Raw genomic sequence first — 12,355 nt, forward strand, 5'->3', positions numbered from 1 at the left:
CCGGGGGCGCTGCATAATCAGCTGCTTCAAGTTCATGCAAGCTTCCGCGCTGAGGCCTGCCGGTGCGACCGAGGGCCTGGCGGAAAGCGCGGCTACCCGCGGCGGACCCTCTGGAGCGGAGAACCCCGAACGCTCAATGTGGAGCGTTCGAAATGGATCCGCAGTCGCCGCCATCCAAGCGACTCCGCCTCACGGGATTGCAAGGGCTGCAGCGTGGTGGTGGCGGCGGCGGCAGCAGCAGCAGCAGCCGCATCAGCAATGGCGCCCTGCTGTCGTTGGCGGCCTGTTTCTGTTGAAGTGGCCCGGCTGCCGGGCTCTGCACTGCTCCTCCGTGTTTTGCGGCTCCAGGAATCTGCTCACGAAGTTCCTCTCTAAAAAAAAGTGAGTGGGTCCCCTCCCCTGTCCTCCAAACGGAAAAAGCCGGGCTCGAACCTGCGGCGGGAGCGCTTTCATGGTATGGAAGGGACGGCGAATATAGGCAGGAACCTCTTCGCTTTAGCCCTAGGGCTGGCAACCCCGTCGTGGATTATTACCATAGACTTACAGTTGCCATCCTTGTACATCAAATTTTGTTTCAGAAAGGTCCACGGAGCAGCTTTCCCCAACCTCCAGATGGTTTGGACCACACCTCCCATGGTTGGCTGGGGCATGCTGGGAGTTGTAGTCCAACACATCTGGAGGGCACCAGGTTGGGGAAGGCTATCATAGAGGCATGCTTGCCCACATCAATTTAGCCCTCACTAAGCACCAGCTATGTGTGTTAGGCCCTGTAGACATTATCTGTGACTTTAGCTTATCCGAAAGTTTATAAACCTCTCTGGAAATGACCCTGATGCTGGGAAAGACTGAAGGCAAAAGGAGAAGGGGACGGCAGAGGATGAGATGGCTAGATAGCATCACCGATGCAATGAATATGAACCTGAGCACACTTCGGGAGAGTGCGCAGGACAGGAAGGCCTGGCGTGCTATGGTCCATGGGGTCACGAAGAGTCGGACACGACTGAACGACTAAACAACAAAATGGCAAATTCTTCATCTGGATTTTGGCTTTTCCACTGGGACAGGTTTGGAGTACAACATAATATAAAAACCTTAACATAATATAAAAACCGTAAGTTTAAAAAATAAAACCAAAATAAAAACCAGGGTAAAGGCCAGCAGCAGTTTTTGTTTCAAGGACTAAAAAGCCTGGGAAAATAAAAAGGTCTTCACCTGGTGCTGAAAAGACCACAGTATTGGCTCCTGGGGAGGACATTCCACAACTGGGGCACCACCACTGAAAAGACCCTCCCTCTTGTACACACCTACCTGGCCTTATGTGGCAAGTGCATCCAGAAAGGGCCTCTGAAGATGATCTTAGGGTCCGGGCAGGTATATATGGAGAGAAACAATCCTTCAGGTAATCTGGTCCTAAACTGTTTAGGGCTGTGTAGGTTAATACCAGCATTTTGGATTGGGCCTGGAGCCAGTGCAAATCATAATCCATTGGTGTAATATGATCAAATTGGCCGGTGCCTGTTAACAGTCTCGCTGCCCTAATTTTAGACCACCTGATTTTTGGACGGTTTTCTAAAGCAGCCCCACATATAACAGCAGTAATCTAAATGTGGGGTTACCAGGGGGTGGATGACCGTAGCTAGGCTGTAAGATGTGCAAGTGAAGATAAATGGTACCTGGTAAGTTTCATTTCACAATAATAAATTAGTATTTATATAGAGTTTTAGCAGGTTACTTCATTCATTTAGGGCCAGTTCACATGATACATTCACTTGACCCATTATGAGCAGCAGTGCGTGCTGGGCATGTGCAGCCACCATTATGAATACATAACCCCTGATCAGGGCAATCAGGGGTTGTGCCGTGTCTTGTGAACCCAGCCATTGTGGGTTATTCGAGGGTTAAACAAACCCTTCTATTAATCAAGGGTTATGCAAGAGTTTAAGACTTGAATAATCCATGATGGCTGGATTTGCGCAACACAGTGCAACCTCTGATCGCCCTGATTGGGGGTTGCATATTGAAAACAGCAACCACACATGCCTGGCACACACCATGGCTCATTGTGAGTTAAATAACCTACAATGACCCGGTTGTGTCATGCAAACCAGGTCATACATTGGCCTGATTTGCACAACGTGCTGGGCTCACCATGGGTTATTTAACCCACAATGAGAGTGCCGTGTGCTGGGCACCGTTTTGAATATGCAACACCCAGAGGGGTTGTGGCATGTCTGAATGTGGCCATTGGGGATTATGCAAGGGTTAAACAACCCGCGCATAACCCCTGATGGCCGGGACCAGATGATGTGCTGCAACACCATCCAGGATTGCTTATTCAAGATGGCGCTTGGCATGTGCCACGGCTTATCATGGGTTAAATAAGCCCGTCGTGGATTATGTATCGTGTGACCTGGGTCATTAGCTCAGTCATGTAAGGTAGGCCAGTATTATTACCATGTTGCAGATGGGTTGATGAGGGGATAGTGGTTTCCCTAAGGCTACCTAGGGTTCCTGGCCAAGGTGAGTTCTGAAACAGCAGTATCCTCGCTCAGTGCCCACACACCTAGCCATTATACTACACCAGCTCAGGCAGATAGAGATTTATCATCTGATTGATATTACTGGTCCCATAAGAAATAAAAGTAAATTGTAATGTCAAGGTACACAGATGAGCCATATGTGCACAGCTCATGTGCATTCATGGATGCAGAACAGTATTTCAAATGGCTAAAGCCTTGCTATTTGCCAAGAATGTGGATTAATGTAAACACAAGCATGAAAAATAGCTGTAGCCTCTGAATCATGATACATTTCTAAACTGTCCTCTTTCAGGCATGAGCAGCACTGTTATCCATTGATTTAGGAAAATTATACTTCGCCTTTCTCCTAAAATAATGCTCAAGATGCATTTGACAGAGGAAAAGGATGCACACATAAAATGTTGGTGCATTGTTGCAACCATTAAATGCATAATATTAATATATATTTCTCTTTTTTCAAAAGGAAGAAGTTTTGGTATGATAGTCCTACTCTGGGCCCTCACCTGGTAAGAACAGTCAGATGTTTATATCTTGTTCTGTCAGCAACCTGTTGCTGATCTTTGAAGCATGCATGAAGTTCCCTTTTATAGACACATTGCACCAGAGCACATATGGCCAACCCTCAGGCCGCGTGCGGCCCTTGAAAGCCTTCTATGCAGCCTACTGCAACCGTCCATGCTGCCACTGATCTCTCCTCCAAATTCCCCACATGCTCATACTGCCGCAATTGCCACAGTTGTGCTGAGGAGAGGTGGCAATTGGGGACGACTCCTCATGCATCTTCTTCCCCAGCAGTTAGGTTCCTGACAGCCCACCAAACAGCTGGTCAGCAGGCTGTTGGGAGTGCGATTTAAATGGGGAAGACAGCGCACAGGGAGAGTTACCCCATGTACAGTCTTCTCCATTTAAATCATGTGCTTCCCTCCTGTGGGAGCAGGCACATATTGTTCTCGGCAGGCAGGGAGGGGAGGTTTAAACTTCACATCACTGAAGTCTGAGATGGTGGGGGAAGAGCGTGTGTGCATGAGAGTGCAGATGTAGTCTCTGACTCACTATCTGTCAGTACTTGGGGGCAAAAAGCTTGCCCAGCCCAGCACCACAGTGTATGTCCTTCTTTGGATTAAAAACGCACACAACCTAAACAGGACTTTAAAGATAAATTGGATAATAGTAGTCTTTATGTTCCTGAATTGTATAAAATAGTAGCATCTCTTTTTTTATCAGCCATTTTATTTGACACACGAACTTGGTTTGCACGCAACAACAACCGAGAATATGGCTTGAGTATGGGCTGTCATTGAATTGTGGGTTGTTGTTGAATCATGGGTTGTCATTATGTGCGAACCTTGCACTATAGTTTCACTATGGGCCGTTAACCACGAACAACCCAGAGTTCACAACCCAACAACAAACCATGGGTTCTTTTTCTGGGTTGTTTGTGGTTAACTAGCCATAGCTAAACCATAGTGCAGGGTTCACACGTAACAACCCATACTCACCTCATACTCTGGGTTGTCATTATGTGTGAACCAGGCCACACGCACGCAGACCTGGTTTGCATGACATGGTGGGCTCATTGTGGATTGGTTTAACTCCTGATGAGCGGCGGCATGTTTTGGGTGACATTTTGAATAGCCAGTCCCCACTCGGGGATTGCCATGTCATATGAACTTGGCTACTGAGGGTTATTTGAGGGTTAAACAATTATCACATAAACCTCAGTTTGTTGTGTGGTTATGCAATGGTTGTTTAACCCTCAAATAACCCTTGGTGGCCCAGTTAGCACGAATGGCACCTAGCACACACTGCAGCTCATTGTGGGTTAAACGACCCCTGAGGAGCCCAGCGTGTCACGTGAACTGTTGCGTTTGGCCTCCTATAGGGAGGCAAAATTCCCTATTGGAAACAAGTAAAAATTGGGAAGCTTGTGAGATTTGTGGAGCTCTGCTCTGAAGCTTTTCTTACCACTTGTCTTCATGCTAGGAAATGCTTTATCTTCTTAATTATTATGTATCAGGCTGCCATTAAAAGCACAGGGGAACAGGGACAGTGAAAAGAAAAGGGGGCAGCCCTACTGAATCCTAAAGTACATGACCTTGCCTCCTTAAGAATTTAGCCGTGTCTGGTGAACAATATTTTTCCCTCTGTAATCTTTGTTTTAAAGGTATACAAGCCATCCAATTTGGCAAGTGTATTAAAGCTTGCTCCACCAAAAGTTACGAGGGAAGACAGCATACGTAAAAGGACCCTAGATGTTCTGTTACTTAGAGCTGTGAGAGATGTGCTGAGTACCTTTGATGCTGGACAAGAAGTTCATGACCTCAGTTTGGAAGTGTCTAAGGCAAGTACAAAAGCTATCAATCCAGCAAAGTCACTTAGGGTGCAATCCTATGCATGTTTGGACATAAAAAAAGTCCTACAACTCCCAGCATGCCCCAGCCAGCATGGGTGGCTGGGGAATGCTGGGCATTGTATGACCTTTTTTTTGTTCAAACATGCATAGGATTGCACCCTTAGGCTGTAATTCTGTACCCACTTATCTGGTTCTTTCTTCTGAGTAAGACATAGATAGGACTCCACTGTCACGTCGTAAGTTTTAGACTCAGTTTTAGACTCAGAAGTGAGAAGTGGTTCTTACTTCTGAGCAGACATGTACAGGACTGCACTGTTACATTGTAAGACAAATGTATTAGAGCTCTGAAGTCCCAATCCTGCAAGGTGCCCTACAGATTTCACAATGGTATGTTGCAGTATGCTTGTGAGACCCATAATACAGTATTGTAGATTTATATTGCAGTTTTAGACCCATTATTGGTGTTTTGCATCAAGGTCTCAAAAGCTAAAGGTGGTGAAGGAAAAAATGTGTTTTAAAGGGTTCAGAGAAGTCATAATTTAGGGTGCAATCCAAGACAGAAATTGTTTTTAGATAGAAAAAAATCCGAACCTGGGGAATGCTAGGAGTTGTAGGACTTTACTCTGTCTAAACATGCATAGGGTTGCGTTTTAGTGACTTCCTTGTTATACACAATGTGAACGCAATGAGAGCACTTTGGATGGGGGAGTATGTATCTTGCCAAGTCAAATGTTGCAGGTGTGAACTTGCTATCCTTTCTGAGCCTGTGTTTGTGATTGCTTGGCTGGTGGAAGAAGGGCTCATTGACAAATGGCTTGAGATTTGCCCTGCATCCACAATTGAAGAAGTTATGTGCTTTTAGTTAAGCATCATGCGTAGACATTTGGTAATTTAGATGAACCAACTTTCACTGCTACTTAAGCTTGCATTTGAGTTGTGAACTTCAATTCTGTACCCTGAGCTACTGGAGGGCAGTGATGTGGGTTTTTAGGAGAATGCTGAATTGGAAAAAACTCCAGAAATGTTTCAGTGTAGCTGGCTGGAGAATGCTGGGAGTTGTAGGACTTTTTTCTGTCTAAACATGCATAGGATTGTGCCCATAATTCCTTTGTTTAGGTAATAACACTCCTTTTCACTTACCCCATTTGTAACAGGATTTTCACTGCCCCCTTCCAAACACTTGAGTTTTCCACCATGTCAAATGTGCATTTACAGCAGGTATTTTGAATTCCATAGGCATCCCTCACACCAAATTTTTCAGCATGCCGTATATATTGGAGGATGACTGGCGATACAGAACAGGATGATTATATTGACAAGGTTCTGCAGAAGAGTGCTCCACGTATAAGGTACTACCATGCTGTATCAAGAGGTGGACAAACATTATTGCATATAGGCCAAGGATGCAAAACTGTTTTCTGGTGGGGGATCAAATTGCCCCCCACCAGGCCCACTACAGGCTGGATGACATCAGAGGGCAAGGTCCCACCCTTGATATCTCATCAGGGTGTGTGGCCCCACCCTTTGATGTCATCCTCCCTTTTTTTCTCCATCCAGGAAGAAAGCATGGAACTGTGCCTTCACCCAGCATGGAGAAGGAAACCCAGGGACCCTGTATCCCAGTGCTGTCTCTGATCTGAGATAGCAGTGGGGATGAGGGGTGGCGGGACTCACCTGTGTAGGGAAGAATGGCTCTTCTCCCTGGCACGGGCAAGTCCCGCTGCCTGCTGCTACCTTTGCTCTCCAGTCAGAGAGAGCAATGGGGGTTCTCCTGCTGGTGCACACCAGCAAAGGAATCTCTGCTATTAACTCCGCTCTGGCACAGGAGTTAGTAGTAGGGAGATGCCCTTTCAGGAGATTCCTCCAGGGGACTGGACTTGGAGCCTAAGCACCACCCCCTGGAGGAACCCCAAGAGGCAGCAGGGCCGGATTGGGGTGATACGTGAGCCAGAGGTTCTGCACCACTGCTGTAGACCATATTGGCAACATCGAAAGGGCCAGTGTGTGCTGGAGCTAAGAATATAGATCTCCCTGTTCTAGGGATGACATTCTCAAACGTATTTAGCAAATATTTTAGCTGATTTAAATATCAGGTTTATTTATTTTATTACAGGCACATTCTGATTTCACATCAGGTTCTGGGAAATGTTCCTTCAATAGTGTTTGTTAGAGACAAAGAAGATGCTGCTATAAGAGAGGTAAGGAAGAAAGTGCATAAATAGCCGTTAATAGTAGTAGTAAAGTAATTGTACCATGGAGCTGGGAAACTGCTGTAACTCCTCTCCCATTCCACTACCACACAAAAAAAAAAAACCAGGGAAAGCATTTGGGATGCATTCCTAACAACCTGTAGAAAGAAATAGTCTTTTTATACTAAGTGCCAGTTAGGCCTTGTATGAAATACACAGAGCAAGATCCAAAGCGCTGTCAGCAGTGTTATGCTCATGCATTCAGCTCCCGCCTTACTTCCTTATTTATGTGTTTATTTAAAGCATTTTTAACCCACTCATCAGCCAGAAAGGCTGCCCGAGCGCCTTGCATATAGCCAATAAAGACAAGACAGTCTGCCCACAGACTTACAATCTGAAGAGACACGACATGAAAGGAAAAAGGGATTGGAAGGAAAGAGGGAAAAAGCAAGTGGTCTTTCAGCAGGGCTGGTGGATCTCTGCTTTCCATCTCATCTTGCTCTCCTGCAGCCTGCTGAAATAGCTGTTGCTGGCCTTCCAGTAGTAACCCCTGCCCCACTCCAGTCCCTTCCAAAGTTGGGAAGTCCTTGGGAGCAGCAACACAGAAGGAAATATCACCCCCTCCCCCATGCTTGTGCATGGAATCGCCTTTCTCTCATGCCTTGGAGAAGGAGTCGATTCCGGTGAAAATGTTATCATTTTTAAAAGAAAAATGTAAGAGTTTATACTTGCACCACGTGAGGGAAGACTGAAGCATATTTTGCTCCCAAGCTGATGTGTGGATGCCCCATTAGAAGGGAATAAAAATCACAATGGCTACAAGGAAATATAAATATATTGCTCGATTCTCTCAAAAAAGAAAGAGAAATTGGTAGACCTACAAGAGTATAGAAGTAAAGGATATTTTTAAGTGCTTACAGTGAAATCCTATGCATATCTACTTAGAAGTAAGCCCCACTGAGCCCGACAGGATGTACTCCCAGGTAAGTATGTGTTTAGGATTGCAATCTTATTTATGTTTCTCAGAAGTCTTAGGCCACTTCCCCAACCAAGAATCTTAATTTTTTATCCTTTTTGTAGGAATTTATTATATACCAATAGAATATGGTATGGTGGGAAGTCCAAAAACCATCCTGCTACTACAGAAACTATTTTCAAAACATTTGGAATGGATACTTGTGTAGTTGATTAAAAAAACAATATTCTATCATTGCAGGAGATATTTCATGCTTGAAGGCAGTACACACGTACACAAAATAGCTGGGGCAATGTGCATTATCCGATGTGATGCTAATACAAATTATGTTGTGCTAGTGTAAATGACCTCTAGCACAACGGCAACAGTGATTGCTGGCACAGTGGGTCATGCCATCAAGGGCTATTGGCATTGCACTAGAGGTTGTTTATGTCAGCACAACATAATTTAGGGAGCAATCCTATCTGGATCAACGGTCGCCTCCGAGCCTGGGGACGACCGCCTATCCAGAGCAAGGTGGGAGGAGTGGTGAGGAGCGGATCTCCTCACTCCCCCCGTCCTGCTTTCATGGCTAGACAGCTAATTTTGGCTGTCTAGCCATGGGACCTTGGAGTGCGGGAAGCGGCAGCTGGACAACACATAGGAAGTGTCCACCCCGGCTCACCCCCAGGAACACTCAATTTTTGCCACTCTGCGCTGCTCTTCAGAGTGCAGCACATAGGGCCAATCCGTGCTGCCTACAAGGCAGTGCGTGAGGGGTGGGGGTCGGTTCTTCAGGAACCAACCTATCCTATGGCCGTCTAGCCGCTGACTAGCAGCCATAGGATTGTGCCCTTACAATAGCCGTAGTGTCACATTGGATACTGTCCTTAGAACCTATTTACATTCCGAATATGAACAGAACATCTTAACCATGTTTTTAAAATTTTCTTTATTGCAGGTTGAGAAGTTATTGGCAATTGCTGATTTTGGGCCTGAAGAAGAAGAAAATGAATGCAATCAAAATGATTTCAGGTAGATTATAAAACCCAATGCAACACAGAGCCAATGAAAAGTGTCCTTTATTGGAAAAAATAGTTTTTAAAGTGTGCTTTCAAACTACATTGGGTTACATCCAGAGTTGTGCAAGTGAAGGGTTGCTCATACAGTGATTTTTTTCCATCCCCCCTCCTCAATGCAGCCTCCTTTACTTCTCAAAAATCTCTCTGAAGGGTAAGGGGACCCTCCTGAATGGCATGGGTGGAGGAGGAGGAGGGGAACTGGCAAAAATCAGTAAGAGGCAAAACCATCAGATATGTCAGGGCTGTAGATTTTACTTATTTTCTCCCTTTGTTGCAGTGAACAAAGATCCACCATGGCTGACACACTTTTGGACTCCTCACAGTCCAGCATCCACACTAATCTGTTTGGAATTGATCATAAAGCATTAAATCAGCAAATAATTGAATATAAAAACATGAAAAAGGACAAGGAAATTGAAGGGATTGAACTGTCGGAGCAACACCAGCAACAGTTGGCTGAGATACAAAAGCAAAAGAAAATGAGATGGAAGAAGTCCAAGAAACCCTCTGATGATGATATTACACCTCAGAAATATCTAATGGACAAGTACTGTGAAGATTATTGGGATAGTGAAGTTGCATCCTCACAGGAGAATGAACTAGAATATGATCCAGAAGAAATAGAAAATGAACTGGAAGTAGATAATAAGACCACAAAGCTTAAATAAACTTGTAAAACTATGGTTCAGTTCAGAGATTATATTCCCAGTCCAACAAACAATGGGCAGTATTGCACAGTCGGGGGTTCCCCCTACCACTTCCCCTCTCATATGTAGATTCCTTTCTCCTTTTCCTGGTCACATAACCATAGTTTGCTATGACATTCAAGGCTGGCAACTTATGGTTAGGCCTAAACAGGAATTAGCTGTAAACCCATTTCAAAGCAAGGGTTGAAGGTAGTTCATTTTGCCTTGGGACAGCATGGCAAACTATAGTTATGCAAACCAGGAAAGGAAAGAAGAAATCCATGACTGAGGGGGAAACCCATGGCATGTTCCTAGTCCTCTATAATATGGCTTGGAGGCTAAGGAATATAGCAGATCTTACAAGTTTACAGGGGCCATTATTTTTATTTGTTAAACTACAGAAGTGATTGAGTTTTCTTCAATTTTTGGAATGCAGTAGTTACATTTACCAGGAAAAATGATGGTGACATAAATAATGATTTGGGAATAATGTAAGACTTTGTTTTTAAAAGATACACTGAACTTATCTGTATATTCTGGAATGTGGAGTTATCTAAGCCAAAACACATGCTTAGGTACAGTCAGGGCCAGAAATATTGGAATGATGGGTCGGTGTGTATGCCACTGGCAGTACTTCCTGAATGGTTAGTGCCCCACTTTTGTCAAACCCCTTGAATTACAGCTGAAAGTCTGGACTTCACTCCCATCTGGGTGTGTTTCCTTTCAGCTTCAATGTGGTGGTGTACAGAGGCCAATTGCCAAAACAGTTATCCTTGTTCTAATATTTCTGGCCCTGACTGTATATGATCCTATGTCAGGATTCCTTTAGCCCCCGCTTTATTTCAATGCCAAAAACAAACACAGACGAGAGGCTTCAATCTACAGCTTTTAATCCATTACTTCACAGGGTCATACAGATGCAAATTCTCAGAGACTCTCCGTCTACAAAGGAATGCCTTCAGGGGATTCAGAAGGAAGTTAAGAGAGTTGCCTGTTTGAAGAGGGAGGCGGTCTCACTAGCCTAACTGACGGGGGGGGGGGGAGATCCCTCCCTTGTGAGGCCTCGAAGCGCAACTTTTCACACAAGGCCAATGAGGTAGACTGTCAAAGTCCGCCCCTGCCTTCTCTCTCTTTGCTCTGTGCCTGTGTCTCGTGTCTTATTAGGTCATACTCCCCAAACCCCGCCTCCTCCTGTTCGCTGCCTCTCAAGGGGGGGTGGGGGTGAAGCAAAACCCTCATCCTCAACCAGCTGGACATTTGTAACCTGAGAAGCAGGCCTACTCCTGTCTGGACTAGCCTGGGAAAACACCTCCCCCATGTCTGGAGGTTCTTCAGAATCTGAACTGCTATCCCACTCCCTGCGCTCAGAAACAACCCTGACATCCTATGTCTTTCTGTACAATAGCAGGACAGCATTTAATTGTACAAAGGGCCCCCCGTACTGGTTCAAAGGAACACCCGTAAAAGAGGGGTGGTTACCACCACTCACACTGGTGCTGAAGGAAAGCCCCTTCTAATGCAGAGCAGTGCATTAGTATTAGCCAAAGGGATTCAAAGAGAGGTTGGAGGAGAAATGGAGACTATGAGCATGGGATTTTAAGAAACACTGTTCCCTTGCAGCTGGTGCACAATTACCACCGTGATGAGGTGTAGAGTGAAGCACATTTGGACAGCTCGGTTAAAGTTGCCTTGCATAAGACGTAACTTTTGTTGGAGATAGCCTTGTACGATGGGTTATCCAAGGGAAAACACACAGGAAAATTTGTGTGAATTAATTACATTCCATAAGTTCTTGTGTTTTTTGCCTTTATGGTCACAAGGATGGAATGGTTTAAAATGGACATCCATCAGATCAGAATTGTATTTGTGCACTTAGTTGCTTCACAATGTGCTCCTTTGGGGCTGTAGACAAAGGTCTAATTCATATGATACCAGCAGCAGTGTGGGAGCCATTGCAGTATGACGGCTCTGGTAATGCATGAAAGAAGCAGATGTAGGCAAAGCAGATAATGATGTTACTTTCATTGCCAATGTCACCAGACAGCACCTTGGGATGCGAGTCTTCCTCCCTTGCAAGCTATTACATTATACTTATGCAAGTTAACAATTAAAATGAGTTTTATGCTTAAGAGCTAAGGATAAGATTCTTGCCTGGGGATGTTTGAGTAGACATTCCAGATCTATAGGAAATGTCTAGTTTAATGTCTATAGCAGGGGTGGGCAACTGGGGGCCACTTTGATGCTCCCACAGGTTGCACTCCTGCCACTGCCACTAGAGATGTATGAGAAATTTGTTTCAGGTCCTTTTTGATCAGGATTTACCCACATCGAACCTTCCAGAATGAACTCGGATGCAATCTATGGTTGAAGTTCACACATTTCCGAGCTTGCAAAGTGATTCGTGACCCCCCCTCAAATGAGTTCAACAGCATGCATACATTTGAATAGTGTGCATGAAAAAAATGCATGCTTTTGAAAAATCCGCACAAATGTACTTTAATCAGTGGAAGAAGAATGTATACATTTCAAAGATACAATTGATACGGACAT

At 45.0% G+C, this 12,355-nt stretch overlaps 1 protein-coding gene across 2 annotated transcripts; it reads left to right on the top strand.

Annotated features, from left to right (window-relative positions):
- The first annotated feature begins 51 nt into the window (after positions 1 to 51).
- On the top strand, positions 52 to 11,932 carry RBFA (ribosome binding factor A). Of its 2 annotated transcripts, none has more exons than XM_084850071.1 (7): positions 52 to 381; positions 3,004 to 3,046; positions 4,705 to 4,881; positions 6,130 to 6,242; positions 7,007 to 7,091; positions 8,999 to 9,072; positions 9,397 to 11,932. In XM_084850071.1, the coding sequence occupies exons 1-7, from the start codon at positions 137 to 139 to the stop codon at positions 9,785 to 9,787; spliced, it is 1,128 nt and encodes a 375-aa protein (XP_084706197.1). In that variant the 5' UTR covers positions 52 to 136; the 3' UTR covers positions 9,788 to 11,932. The 2 variants fall into 2 exon arrangements, with proteins under 2 accessions (XP_084706197.1, XP_084706198.1); XM_084850072.1 differs by having other exon boundaries at positions 52 to 1,399; positions 9,397 to 10,329.
- The last annotated feature ends 423 nt before the right edge of the window (positions 11,933 to 12,355 follow it).

This window comes from Heloderma suspectum, chromosome 4, assembly GCF_057233095.1.
Source record: "Heloderma suspectum isolate Gila_16-S chromosome 4, 16-S_ref, whole genome shotgun sequence".
In the NCBI taxonomy this organism is placed as follows: domain Eukaryota; kingdom Metazoa; phylum Chordata; class Lepidosauria; order Squamata; family Helodermatidae; genus Heloderma; species Heloderma suspectum.

Excerpts from the sequence above, each read along its gene's own strand:
- RBFA (XM_084850071.1), top strand. The coding sequence starts at position 137 with ATGTGGAGCGTTCGAAATGGATCCGCAGTCGCCGCCATCCAAGCGACT. Across the intron at positions 382-3,003 it reads AAGTTCCTCTCTAAAAAAAA|GAAGAAGTTTTGGTATGATA; the intron begins GTGAGTGGGTCC and ends TTTTTTCAAAAG. Across the intron at positions 3,047-4,704 it reads CTACTCTGGGCCCTCACCTG|GTATACAAGCCATCCAATTT; the intron begins GTAAGAACAGTC and ends TTTGTTTTAAAG.